Raw genomic sequence first — 15,287 nt, 5'->3', positions numbered from 1 at the left:
TGATTGAACCTTTTTTTTTTTTTTTTGCACACAGCGGTGGAGACCTAAAGTGAAAAGGTTTTATAAAACCCAGCTGAGGCCTAGGACTAGGGCGATGGCGCGCGTGCCCACAGAGAGGGCTCTGAGTGCCGCCTCTGGCACCCGTGCCATAGGTTCGCTACCACTGCTCTATAGTATGAAAACCATGTACTATACACATGTCATATAACCAATACTTGAACTGCCTTCAGAAAAAAACCTCAGTGCCCAGGAAAATGATATATTTCCTATAATCAGCAGTCTTGCTGCAAAATACTGGACCAGCTGAACTTTCTAAACACAATTCAAGGGCACACCCCAGCCCTATAGTTAAGGATGATGGAGATATAATCAAATCAGTAACAGTTACTAGCCTGAAAACATATTGAAATATTTATAGTCCTTCATATTTATAGTCCTTCTCAGTCCCCAAGATAATAGATGGTATACAAAATGTAATCTTCAAAAACATTGTTCAGGATAACTGGCTTGAGTAATTCATATGCCTTAAAAGGGGGATATATAAAGAACCATTCCCCACTGTTTTCCATAATTAGGAACCATTCCTTTTCTCAACTGTATCCTAATTTGTTTTTCTGATTGTAATAGAAAATGACAAAAAGTGAAAGGAACCATAGCTCTATATATAGTCACTTCCATGCAGGAGGTCTTCAGTACATTGTAATTAGAGAAAAAATAGGTCAGATAGTAGGAGATAGTGAGACCCCAGCTAGCTATTGTAAATAAGAGTAAACAATATTGGAGCTAGGATGATTGAATAATATAATGTAGCTTAAAAGAGATGTCTATATTCCTATAGCTGGGCTATTAGAAACTGTCTCCCCTTATGCTAAGGCCATTGTAGACACAGATATTTATTTGAAAGTAGAAATGCAGGAGACAAACCAATAGTTTCATTTTTCCATCTTGACAATACTGGAAACATCTGATGTGAGCCTTCTCTGATATTTCCTTCAAGTTCTTCCTTTTGATGTTGATTAGATCACAGTGTGTGACAATAATTTGTCAAAAGAAAAAATCCCACAGTACTCTCTCAGCAGCATCCATCATTAGTGTTCCTGAATCAAACTCAATCTCCATCCTTTTTGTTCCCACGGTGATCGTCTGGGGAAACTACGGGCGCATGGAACGCAAGCACTTCATGGGTGTTGCTCGGGTCCTCTTGGAAGAACTGGATTTGTCCACTCTGGCTGTTGGTTGGTATAAGCTTTTTCCAACCTCTTCAATGGTGGATCCTACTACAGCTCCCCTCCTGCGCCAGTCCTCACAGCTTTCCCTGGAGAGTACAGTAGGACCTTGTTGTGACAGATCTTAATGAGCAAGGAAGTACTAAGGGTACTGATTCTGTTTTTAAGATCATGATCTCAAGGTTTTGTTTGCCTGAACGCTGTCCTCAAGTGCATTGCATCTTCAATCAGTCCCTGGGGAGTCTGAAGGTGAGGATAGCCAAGTAACCTTGATGAAATCAAAATGGAGGCCAGTGACCTTTCTCCATCCAAGTAGGAGGAGCTGTGGGGCACAAGTCCTAATTATGAAATGATGCTGATAAGACATACTTTTCTGTTTTTCATTTATTCACTGTCATCTATACATCTTCAAATCAATGTGACATCTTGAAATGTTGCAACAATTTATTTTCATTGGGGAAGATGTTCTTTTTTAATACTATTTTACAAATTTGAAAATAAAATGAACTTTGGCTATTCTTAATTATTCAAAGCAAACATCTGACCTAAATAACAGCAGTTTCAGGGAAACTGTATGGGGTTTGTAAATGTTCTTTTTCCTTTTAAAGAGTGGGAAGGAGGGAGAAAGAACTGCAAATATTTCTTAGAGCAAATTGCATTTAAGGTACAAGTACCATTGCTGTATTTTTCTCAATACTGTGCCAAATTACCAGCAGTGTCTTCTATTACTATAGGACTTAGGTCAACAATACTGCTGAAGAATTATTTTGTGGAAAGAACTAGAAAAGATTCTAGGTCACTCAGTTGCAACACAGAACATAGCAAACCACTTAACTGGAACACTGCGCAAAAATTACAAATTGCAAAATTTGCAGGGATTAGATTTATTATTGGATATGAACATTGTCAGGACACAAAGACACACACCATACCTTACGTCAGCTGTTGGTCTGCTTCTTCTCATTGTGTCTTCTTATTCCCATATTCTAGCCATGCTTTGGATTTTTAGTGCATATCTTTTGATGTAGGTTTTGGTTTCAAGGACAGTAATTTATTCCACTATTGCAAGTAAAATTACAATATAAGGGTTTGCTTTATTTAAGGGGAAGTTACAAGAAGATGACATTCCATTTATCATTTGAAAGACATTTGCAAAGGATCTTGGGAAGCTACATTTAACAGAAGGAAATTTTATTTGATCTTCCAGTGTTGTGGGGCAACCTGGTGGAAGAAGAGGAAGAGTTGGATTTTTCCAAAGTTCAGTTGCAGGAAATAGTAAAGGCATTTTCACAAGTGACTCTAAAAGCATCATGAGGTCTTTGAAATTATTTGCGTTCATATGTGAATTATTATAATGCACTTTTGAGTTAATGAATGCAGGGAATAATTAAAATTGGCATTTTGGCTTTTATGTGGTTTTGTATGCTTGTACATATAGCTAATCTATGAGTGAACATGCTCTACTCGTACTATATTCTTGATTCCTCCATGCATCATTATACAATTGTACATGTTCCAGAAGCAGCAAATAAGAATATATCTTCTACTGTGCTAGATATATTGATCTACATCTAGCATAAAGAGAATGTTTATTTTTTAGTTAACTTTGAATCAGCAGAAGAGATGGAACTATCACTGAAGGTATACAGATGGAATAATGGCTTTCTAACAAGTCACTTGTGAAAATTCTCTACTTGCAGATTACCTTTGGGAGAATTTGAAACTGTAAGAATAATTATAATGTAAATATTTTAAGTTAGCAAATAAAAAAGATAGCAATTATCAATATCAGTTGGTGGGGGATAATTTAATCATTATCCTAGATTACCTGGACATTCTTCTAAATCAGTGGTTCTCAACCTGTGGGTCGGGACCCCATTTGGGGTCAAACGACCATTTCACAGGGGTCACCAAACAATGCAGTCCGCCATTTTTTTCCCCTTTTCCTTAGTTTGCTACTCCCTTTTATTCTATTGGCTTTTGAAAGAATAGACTCCAATCAAAAGCCAATAGGAATTGTCCAGGCTGTCTCTGCCCTGCTGAGCCCGCCAAAAGTCCCATTCTGCAAACGGTGCTGCACCAGTTGAGTAGTCCTCGACTTACGACCGGTTGAGTAGTCCTCGACTTACGACCAGTTGGGGGTCGCAGCATTAAAAAGGTTGAGAACCACTGCTCTAAATGAAGGCAATAGAATTGCCTCTCCAATCTTGTCCTCACCAAATACTTAGATTACATGGCCCTAAATTCCCATCCAGCATCATGGATGTCCCTATTTGGCTGGGAATTTTGGGATTTATAGCCAACACATCTAGAAAGTAAGACTGCATTAGAGACAACTGTTTTAAAGATGTTTTATGCCAGGATTACAAATTCTATCTAGATGTTATTATATATTCCTTTTAGTTTCTACTCTAATGATTGCTATGTTTTTCTGTTAGAATGGCAACTGTTGTCTTCATTTCACAATTCAGGATTCCAAACTATGTATTAATATTTTGGAGCCATCTGAAAATGGCTTTCTAGCCTGTATTTACAGAAGAAAGTAGTAATCAGGGGACAAACAAAAAAAGCATGGCTAAAGCATGACTATAGGGATACCCATAGAATGAAATCTAGACAGTTGTATGTTATATGTAGCATTTTAATGGTTTGTAAAATAACAACCAAATTTTGATTGCAAGATCAATAAGTCTAGTAATGAACTCTGCTAGGAATAATCTAATATAGATAATAGAATATGAGAATGATGTTAATTTTAAGCATTTACAAACATAAAACCTCCAGAGTTTCAGTCTGATTGTCTAAATCTATTTTATTTATGTGCTTTCCAGAGAATTTCTTTCCACATTCATATCAGAGAATTTATGTGTATAAACTGAAAAAAGGTAGTTACAGCATAAATGCTGGTCAAAGTACGTTATGACTCTTTAAGTTTATTTTTAAAACCATTATATTGCAAGTTGGTATATATTCACATTTATGTATAGTAATTATTAGGCAATATTGTAGAATATCTGTATGAAATAGAATAGTTTAGGTTAGATTTAGTAATTGGTAGCCATGGACTTTTCTAACAATCTTGTTGTTTAGAAGAACTATAGGAAACTGATGCATTTCAGGATTGGGAACTGAAGGACAGATGTTCATGTTTTATAAATTTAAAAGATGTTTTAGTTATTTAAACTTATAAATCTGATCATATTTATATGTGTTCTGCAATCAGCTGCCAATTTTTACTGCAAATTTAAATATCTTTTATTCTTATATTTCCTTATATTCCTGGGATAATTATCAACAAAATAAAAAGTAACAAAAACTGCATTAAAAAAACCCCCAAGAATTCCAGTAAGAGATTCTATTAAATATAGCAAAATAGAATATTAACATAATTAAAATTCACTTTTTAATAGATTAAAGCCCTGGGAGTATAAAAACATTTTTTTGCATACCTAGGACAAAAAACATTGATAAAAAGTTGAGTGAGATAAAGATGATGGGGTTTTCAGTCAGTTCTCATCCTTTGAGAATTTCCGCCTATAGCTGTCTTGATTGAGAAGTAAACATTATGGTATATGATTTAATATATGTAAATGTACACCCTGCATTTGGAAATAGGCAATGAAATGTGGTTTAAATATTTATTCACTGTAATATACAGCTATATGACTTGGAAGGTTGTGAACAACAATTAATATACAAACTTGTACAGGAAAGTACCCAAAAGAATACCAGCTGCATTGAAATACTTCTGTTAATTCAAGCACATTTCAGTGTGGGTTTTAAGCTGGTTTCAAGCCTGCTGAATAAATCACTGTTGTAAAATGAGATAAAAATTGCCATTTGATCCAGAACGATTTTGAGTAGATTATTAAGCCATATGCATAATGCACATAGTGATTGTTTTTAAATGAAAAAATTGGAAATTGATTTATTGAAATTCAGATTTTATGTCCTTTGTAAGCTTGCAATTCCATTAATTGGTCTGTATACAAATTATCTGAAATTTGTTGAAATAACAGGCAAGGTTGCTAACTCCTCTGTAAAGCTACATCAGTGATAGTTTTAAATAAAAATGGTGCAAGAGGGTAAACAACTTTTATAGGGCTCTTCCAAGTTATTTTATGTGCCCTGCACCTCATTCACACTCAGAGCAGGAGAGCCAAGAGTCACAAGTAGTAGTTTCCACATCCTGGCTAAAGTCCTCTGAATCCTCTAAAAGAGAACCCAGCTGTGCACCTGGATGGGTCAGAATTTACTAGCCTTACATCAAGGTAACCAGGAAGGATCAAAAATATCAAGATGGCAACCACAACTACCCAATAACCCCAATTACCCCCACCATGAAGTCCTGGTACATGTACTACATGACAAAAAGCAGGGGGAAGGGGTACTTGTAGCCTTCTAAGCATATGGAATTTTTTTAGCCCCTTATCATGCCTAGCATTCAGACCAAAAGGCTTTCCCTGAAGATGGAGATATTATGGGAGCAGTATTATTAATTAATAATTATTAAAAAACTCTGTCATCAGAGATAATTAGCAACACTCATAGTTGCAAGAGTCTGGCAATTATCATAAATGGAAAGGAAGGTATACAGATTTGATCTGAAAACAGCCACTTCCAACCCCTACATACATGCATATATACCTATGTATGTATGTTCTTTTTTGACATCGGAACTAAGTTATATTATTAGGTGCAGTTTTTCTTTACCTGTTTACATCTGATAAAAGATGAGCCATACCTGATACAATTTTTTTTAAAACTGGGAGAGCCAAAGATGGTGTAAAAATTTGTAAAAAGAAAGATGGGATTTCTCTTCCATCTTCCTAATGGTGGAAAAGGAGAAACTAAGATTGGTTAAGAGTGAAAAGATCTGTCCGTAATAGCTTTATTGCACAGGATGTACCCAGGTTCAGGATTGAAATCTGTTTTTGAAAATGGAAACTGAATCTGGGTTTCCAGTGCCTGAGAGTACCTGATTAAATAAGTAGAATTTATTTTGAAGATGAGAGAGAAAACAAAATCCAGAGTGCTGTAGTTCAACCCATAATTTTTCGCTCTGTGTTGAGAGGTCCCAAGAAAGAAAAGAACAAATCATGTATGGTTTTATTATATATATAAAATGCCTTTTTAATGTTTCTAATACTGGATCTCTTATAAATGTACTGTTTAAAAAGTAGTCATAAATTAATGTATAGAACGAAATTCTGCAGATGTTGAGGCAGTAAGAATCTCAGTGTAAGCATGTGTAGTAGAAACCATCTTAGATAGCAGGTCAACTTTTTAATGAAATACGTTCTAAGTTTATTACAGGTTGTTTGACACTGGAGAAATATGTTCTTTAAAAACAAAAAATGCTGTATTTTTTTTTACAGAGGCTATAATTTAATCTTTTTTTTAACAGAAAATGTTTTATGCTCTTGGTATAATATTGTTTTTTCTTGTCCATAGAAATATTTTTAAAACCCACTAGAAATAAATGGATTACAGGATCATCATAACTGGTTTGTCCCACTGAATTAAAACAGAACTTCAGCACAACTAATAAGTTATTCTTGAAAGACTTTATGGATTTAGTATTAGATATTCTACAATATATTATACTTTAAACATTTTAATCTGGAAATGCAGAAATATGTAAATAGCTACCAGGAAATCTTCCTGTAGAAATTTCACTTGAAATTATAATTTAATATTATTAATATTGTATAAGAATATTTGCAATTCTTTATTAAATCACTGCTAACAGTCTTAAGAACTAAGCCTTTCTTGAAGGAATTTATGTAATTTGAAGCTGAGAAAAAAAGAGACCTACTTTGTTAATTGGTCCTAATCCTATATCCCTATAAACAAAATAAAAGTCTTTTTATAATAAGTTTAAATAGTCTTACAAGCAATAATATTTTTGTGTGTGTATTGATTGTGATGTGCAGATTGCAGTCCATGGATAGACTCTACAATGACAGACTTAGTTCTTTGGGATTTCAGCTCTGGAATAGCCATATTAATCATGATCCTTTAGGTGTGTTTTTAGTAACGCTCTGCCAATGGTTTCATTCTCAGTTTCCTTGTGCAAAGCAAATCCTTTCACTGACCATAACATTTCTGTAAACTGACTTTCATGATACAGGGTTCAATATAAAATTTACAGATGTGTCAGATTTTCTAGTTTTGGGATCATTTAACATTTGTCATTGTTATTCCAGGCTTTGTCACTGCCAAAATGTTAACTCTGAATCTCATAGTAGTACTGCCCCCTCTAATGGCCTATTTGGCAAATGTTCCTCATTGAAAGAAATGACTTGCAGTGCATTATTTTTCCTGAGCTATATTCTAATATTTCTAATATGACACCAAAGCAGAGAAATACATGCACCTTGATAAACCACAAGGATAAATCAATGGCCAAACCTGCAAACATTTATTGGTTGTGTATATTTTCACAAAATTGCAAATGATTTCTGGGAGCTTTTATCTAAGGTTTCTGCCGAATGACAGCTGTAGAAACTACTTTGTTTTTAAATAGCATAAAAAAAACCTATCACCCCAATTTACAAAATAAATATTCTTATGCTCCATCCAGTGTCCCAAAGGTGCTTTTTAAAAAGGTAACTGGACTTTCTTGCTTTTGTTTGAAGACGTTTCGCTTCTCACCCAAGAAGCTTCTTCAGCTCTGCCTGGATGGTGGGGAATGGAAGGATTTATATTCCTTGCAGACAGCTGGTCATTAGCATTCATTTAGAGAGTCATTGAGGACACTTGGAGGTTTATCTGTGTCCTCAAGGTCATCTGAATAGTGCAAATGGATGTGGAGCCTTCTTGGAACTGCTGAAACGACTATATTGTATACTGGAGATAGATGATGTCATATCCCTTCCTCTCTATTGAGAGAGGGCTGTTCAGTTTTGACATAGATGGCCTCTTTGACCCCTTTTTCAAACCAGGGGTCCACTTGCCCAAAATGTGGACTTTGCTGTCTTCGAAAGAGCAACCTTTGTCTTTTGAATTTTGTCCTGATGGGTTTGTTCTCCTATATTGTGCCATGCGTTTATGAAGCACCTTTGGGACAACTATGAGCTGGATAACTGAGAATCTCCATAGAGCTCGATCTAGTGCCAAACAAAAATGCTGAAGTGCAATGGGAAGGGGAAAAAATGAGCAGGCAAAAATCCCATTGAAACTTTCAAGATGGTAAAATATATTTTACTTTCTTGTGCTAAAATTCAGCTCAGGTAGCCCTATTTTTGGCAATCTGATGGAAAATTAAATACTTTTGTGCTGATTAATTTAATCACCAGCTACATTTAATGTGCCAAATTTAAAATAGCTGTCAGGGAACCATTCCTCTAGGCCAAATCTGTTTTCTTACTTCCATCTGCTAACTCCAGAGCCCAAACACAAAGGTAGATTATTTTCCCTAGAGAAGTCCACCACTTTAATGCCAAGGCCTTGCCTGAAAAGACACATTATGTATACTAGTGTTTCTCAATTCTAGGTAGTGGCAGATGTTTCTCTCCTAGGGCACAAAAAAAAAAAAAATATCTCCAGCCAACTCCAGTCAAGAAACATTCCACTCCATCCTGTCACCCTGATTCTACCCTGAATTAAGGGATTACAGGGTCATAAAAAGAGACTTTTATAGTGTAATGGATGAAGTAACCAACTAACTTAGTAAGCCTTGGCCAGTTTGATTATTTTATTGTTTTACATTAATGAGTAGGAAGTGGTATGTGAATGTGTTAAATAAATAAAGACTAAATATGTTCTCTTTATATGAACTGAGGGAAAGCTTGTGGAATTCCTATGTAGTGAATGAGAACATTAGATCATCTAGTTTGGACAAAAACTTTCCAGGATTTCTGAGAAGGACACAAGAGGTAATTTTTAAAAAGAATAGAAACGCTACTGATTAACCGGGAATTGCTTATACGCAAAACAAGTTTAAGCCAGAGCCTATTTATTTGGTAAAATAGTGTGCCCAGAGCCAAAATAATACTAAGAATGACTTGAAGTCATTTGATTTGTCTTGCGTTTGTCTCATAATGAAATTTTCAGGGGTGCTGCTTTTATGACTAGTTGAACATCCTAAAGCTGATCAATATATATTTGACAATTTCCAAAAAATTTCTCTCTGCTCAGCCCATATTGACTTGTAATTATAATTATGTAGTGTAATTTCCTTCTTTTTGCTTTTTCTCCCCCCCCCATGAACATTAAGTATGATTACGTAGCCAAGAGCTCCAAAATAATAAAAGCTCACATACTAAGCGCCTTTGCTTCATGTGAGACTTGATTAAGTCCAGCCTATTCCGCACTGTACACAATAACTCTAGGTATGAAGATGGTCAAAATACACTGTGTAGAAGTATGGATAAGAATGAGATCTTGGCAATCATCTAGTCCCTACTTCCCTGCTCAAGGTAGGATATGTTATGTTCATTGCCATGCTTAGCTGGTGTTAGAATTTAATAACTAGCACATGAGAATTCCAGCAGTTTGAGTAAATAAATAGGTTTGGTTTGTTTTATTGCCAATTTGCAACTACAGCATACAGCACAAGCTCTCCCCCAAAAGACTAGGGCACTAACTTCTACTAATGAATATTGTTAAAATGTTACTAAGGTGCATGAATTTCCCTGGTTGGAATTTTCTGTGGCAGATTGTTCTGCACATAATCACAATGCTGTACATGTGGCAAAGTGTGATTTCACACATAGTGTCTGGCACCTTAATGTTGGATACTGTCTTTTGTCTTTAAGGGAAGATTCTGGTATACTGTTTTCTTTGTTAATTTTATCTGGAAAATAAATTACCTGGTTGGGTAATTTATAATTAAGTGTTAAGCTAAAGAAATTGTTGAAAATAATAATAATACAATAATAAAAATCTTCCTTCATTTTTTTAAATGAATCTGAGTCTTTTTATTGAGTGCATGCTTTTTTTTTACCACATTGCATTGGAATTAAGAATAATATCATTATAACCTTGGTATTAAGTCTGTCCAAAAAGTCTTCTGACCCAAGACTGTTATTGCTGCCATAACCCTGGACATTTTACTGGTTTAAAAGTCATGTTCTCTTCCACATTAGTTGGAGGGAGTTGGGAGCAGGAATTCTAACATATAAGACACAGTAAGTGTTGGAATTAGGTAAGTGAGATATCAGATGAGATCAATTTAGAGAATCAACTTAATTGGATGGGGTGCTCGGGTTTTTTCTGGGAACTTCCTCATGGGTTGTAATGTTCTCATAAATGTTATATAATCTATTGAATAGGTAGCATATACATGTTTATAAACAAATAAGATGTATAAATGAAGGCAAATGTACATGTCCCAGGATAAGGTTGCAGGATCCAGTCTGGGTCAGTCACCTAGAAAGCTCTTCTGAACTTTCAGAGGTGTGCTGGAGCCCATCTCCAGGGATCTTCTCTCTAGCTAGATGCTCAGAAGACAAAACCTCTGGTCCCAGTGACTGACCCAGATTGGATCCTGCAAATAAGATGTACATCGCACATTGCTTCCTGGAAATGTATTCATTTCATAATATCTTCAAGAGCAACAGGCCCAATAACCAAACATTTGCATCAATCCTGGTAAACATCAGGAAAAAAAATGAAGATAATTGATCTGTCTAAAAAATATATCAATCAAAATAGTACTTTTTGGATGAATTGATCGTGTACTTTTAACACAGTCTACAAGCTTTCCAAAAGTTAAAAGTTCTTATCTAATTTTATATAGATGAATATATCATTAATTTTGTATCATGGTTTTGCCTTGTAAGAAGCCCAGAATAGCATTAATATAAGATTTAGCTTCTGGCTTTTCTTGAGGAACTCAGTACAGTATATTTTATATACTCTTTTCATTTTTTTTCTCCTTAACACTCCTTCAGGATGAGTTTGGGAAGGAGAGAAGCACCAGAGTGATGCACTTGACTCTAGTTCTCCCTATCCATAACTACTTGATACTTTAACTACTATACCACACTGTTTCCCCCACAACAGATCACAGAAGAATGTTAAAGTGGACTCAATTGTAAGTCCCAAAGTTCATAAATTCACTTGAAAGAGAATCTGAGTTCAGGTGCTTCAACTCTCATTTTTAGTTACTACAGTTAACTACAATAAAATAGTGCTCCATATTGGAACAAGGCAACACATCCAGGAGTTTTTGTTAGGGCTTAACCAGGAAAGATTAATACCCCATTTCAAACTCTATTAAACATAAGCATCTATTAAAGCTGTTTGTGCTTTTCCACAGTAATACATGCCAAGACTCAGAATAATTTAGAATTCTAGTTTAAATATTGTTTATGGTGCCAATGATGAGATAATGTTTAAAGGTAAACATTTTAGATTTTCATAGATTGTTACATCTTTTTAGTAAACTAAAGGATCTAAGGTGGAGTGTGAAGCCACAGTGGTATTTAAACAAGCATCCCCAAGAGGGAAGCTCCATTCAGAAATGTGGATTTAAATGTGCAGAATGGTGGTTGATGAAAACTCTGGAAGTTAAAGTCCATTTACTAAGACATTGGTCTGTTAAAAGGGAGACCACACTTGAAATTCTAAAAATGGGTCTTTGTAGTTCAACCTTATTTCCATTCCATTCCTGTCTGCCTTCTAACCAAAGCAGTTTTCTCCTGATTTCCCCAAATATAGTTCAGTGTTTTGTGACTACAAAGCACATTCAGATAGTCCTTGAAACTTCCAGTCTTAGGGTATTCTTCTCCAAAATATTTTTAACATTTCTTCTAAACATGATGTGATCCCAGAATTTCTCCTTGACATAGATAATGCCATAGTAGAGAGGTTATTGATAAGCTACATTGGCTGATAACATCATTGTGTTTTCACTAGACAACAAATCTAGAAAGTCTATCAAGTTGGACAAAACTGAATATATGAAACATTGATAGATGAATGCAATTGGCTTTATTTGGAGTCAATTACAGCCACATCCAAAGGTCTTACTCAGATTAACACACATCCCTTTGATCACAGCAATGTAAGATGGAATGAAATGTTGAAAAGAATGAGAGGATGAAATAAAAACCAGAAAAAAATAAAAACCAGAAAGAATAGTAAAGTTAAGTAAGAAATGATGCTAAGTTTGCCCCATTCTTGGTAATCAAAAGTTTAATAATGGAATGTGAGAGAGCCACTATAAAGTCCCCCACCCCAGTTTCCAAAGGCAACTTCAATTTCTGACAGTTGCTAGGCAACTAGTGGCCTTAGCATCAATATCACCTAGCAACATCAACATGATAATGGCAACAAACAACAAATGGGTGTTTTGCTTGATAGATCGCCAGATTTTATATGACCAGCAGTCACACTGCTTTATGGAATTAACATAGTCCACTGGAAGCCCCACTTAGAAATCCCATCAGTTCTAGCAAGACTGCAAAAAGACAACAGTGCAAAAAAGGGAAATCGTCAAAGAAATACCAAGCAGTCTTTGTGTCACAGTATCTGTTGCTGCATCACTGTGGTCATACTCAAGTATATGATCCACAATTGTTCATTAAAAAAAATCTGGATCCAGATTCTGCCTCCTGAAAATTCCTTTTAACTACAGTATATTAGGTATCTGTAACTTTTCTGAGTTACAAAGAGTTGTTTAGATCTTTGAAAACATGGTGTGAGAGTTTTCACAAAAATGGCTGCCAAAGGACTTTTTCAGTTTGCAAAATGGCTGCTATAGGAAACATAGTCATTTGCCACCTCTTCTAACCTACCATCTTAGGATGTTTCAATACCTTTGCTTATTTTTTTCTACTTCTGTGCTGTATCTATCAATCCTTTTTACTTTCTCAGAAAGCTTCCAGAAGCATGTTTAGAAATTAAGATGGTGCCAGAGGCTGTTGTTTTTAGCATGCCAGTTTCTCTTTAATTTTTTAAAACAAATTAATTTCAATGTAGGAAGCTGAGTAAGGCAGGGAGCCAAGGGAAAATGACTGGAGTCATCAAGATAAGTCAAACCATGATTTACAGTGAATGGGTTCAGATTGATTCATACAAGATCCAAACTAAATGAAGTATATTACGTCACAGTACAGGCTTAAACTGTTTTCTTACATTATGAGCTATCCATCCACTAATTGTATCAACTGCAGATGTAACTAGCCTTCCCTGAACCACATCTTCCAAGTCATTGCTAAAAAATAATGAATATCAAAGGAGCCAATTCTGATTCTTGTAGAACTACTTGATCTCTATATTCCAGTGATGGGGAACCTTTTAGAGACCGAGTGCCCAAACTTCAACCCAAAACCCATTTATGTATCATCGGGGCTGGGTGGGTATGGCCCATTGGGTGGGTGTGGCTGCAGTGGTAATGCCAGACTGGGTGGGACTAAAAAGTTCAATCAATCAATTCCAACTATGCAAGATTTTTTTTTCCCCCGCGAGAAGTTGAAATTGACTGATTGATTGAACCTTTTTTTTTTGTACACGACGGCGGAGGCCTAAAGCAAAAAGGTTTTATAAAACCCAGCTGAAGGCCTAGGACTGGGGCGACGGCGCACGTGCCCACAGAGAGGGCTCTGAGTGCCGCCTCTGGCACCCGTGCCATAGGTTCGCCACCACTGCTATATCCAGTTTGATGTTGGACCATGGTATAGCCCTGCAAGATTTGTTCCTAACAAGTTCTTGCTGACTTTTGGCCAGATGCAATCCATTTGTCATTGAGATTTAACCTTATTCAAAATAAAGAGGCATTTCCTGAACATATCCCTAAAAATCTGTAGTTTCAGTTCTGCCTTTCATCTTGTTCTTCACAATTTCCTGGTGAGAAACAACTTTTTTTTCTTTTTTTTTTTGAGAGAAATAATCCAAAAAGGAGAGTCGAGTAACTCTGATTTTCCTTTGTTACCCTGTTAGAATTTTGCCTTCTTCAATAACCGCTTCCTTTGTGAACTTATTGTCTTTCCCTTCCTTATGTGTCCTTCCTTGTTTACCAGTCTTCATTAAGCCTACAAGGCAGCGCAACCTTTGTTTCTGGATCCAGAATTCAAGGTGCTGATGTGTTTAGCACGTCATCAACACACTAGCTCATTCTGCTTAAGTCTACTGAGGTGGCAGACTCTAAGAAATAAAAGAAGTGGTCATTGTGTGTGTGTGTGTGTGTGTGTGTGTGTGAGAGAGAGAGAGAGAGAGAGAGAGAGAGAGAGAGAGAGAGAGAGAGAGAGAGACTTCCAGTAGTTGAGTCAAATGCCAGTCTTGTGATTTTTTTAATGGATGAAAATCAGGAGAGGTCTCCAGCCTAAGAGGTCCTTTGGGCTGGCTTTGCAACCATGTCAAAAAAATCTTCCAGCTTGTCAAAATCCTGAATCACAGGATGTTGTTGAATAGTACACCTCAAAGGCCCCTTCCAACTCTGTTATTGTTCTGTTCTGTTCTGTTCTATTTTCTAGTTGTTCTGCCTGTTGACCACAAGATGGCAGACATTTCTGTGAAATAATAAATCTTATTTTCAAGTATTTCCTGACTGGTTTTTCCTTAAGAATACAGTATTTTCTTCCCACAAGAACACTGCATGCAGCCTTCATATGCCATGCCAGTATAAAGATTTATAGGCATGATATCATACAGGTAGTCCTCGACTTACTACTACAATTCAGCTCAAAATTTATGTTGCTAAGTGAAACATTTGTTAAATAAATTCCACCCAATTTTACGACCTTTCTTGCTACAGCTATTAAGTGAATCACTACAGTTGTTAAATTATTAAGTGAATCTGGGTTCCCCATTGACTTTGCTTGTCAGAAGGTTACAAAAGCTGATCACCTGACCCCAGGTCACTGTAACCGTCATAAATATGAACCAGTTGCAAAACATCTGAAATTTGATCACATGACAATGGGGATGCTGCAATGATTGTGTGAAAAATGGTCATCATTAGTCACTTTTTTTAGTGCCATTGTAATTTTGAATGGTCACTAAATGAACTGTTGTAAGTCAAAGACTACCTGTATATCATACCCATAAATAGTTCTCCTTATTTTAGGGAATTGGAGGAATGTAATCAAAAATGGAATTTCTATTCCAATA

General features: G+C 35.8%; 1 protein-coding gene across 2 annotated transcripts in view; it reads left to right on the top strand.

Moving 5' to 3' along the window:
- The window catches only part of RIMS4 (regulating synaptic membrane exocytosis 4), a 94,725-nt gene extending 91,543 nt beyond the window's left edge, over window positions 1–3,182 (top strand). For both annotated transcript variants that reach the window (XM_039351301.1, XM_039351300.1), the window contains exon 6: window positions 1,135–3,182. In XM_039351301.1, the coding sequence (XP_039207235.1) occupies window positions 1,135–1,354 (220 nt within the window). In that variant the 3' untranslated portion in view covers window positions 1,355–3,182. The remainder of the gene's footprint in view (window positions 1–1,134) is intronic.
- Window positions 3,183–15,287: the final 12,105 nt, after the last annotated feature.

The sequence above is a fragment of the Crotalus tigris genome, unplaced genomic scaffold, assembly GCF_016545835.1.
Source record: "Crotalus tigris isolate CLP2741 ecotype Arizona unplaced genomic scaffold, ASM1654583v1 scf7180000018371.15429387391:27106975, whole genome shotgun sequence".
Lineage (NCBI taxonomy): Eukaryota > Metazoa > Chordata > Lepidosauria > Squamata > Viperidae > Crotalus > Crotalus tigris.
This window is presented reverse-complemented; position numbering and strand designations above follow the sequence as displayed.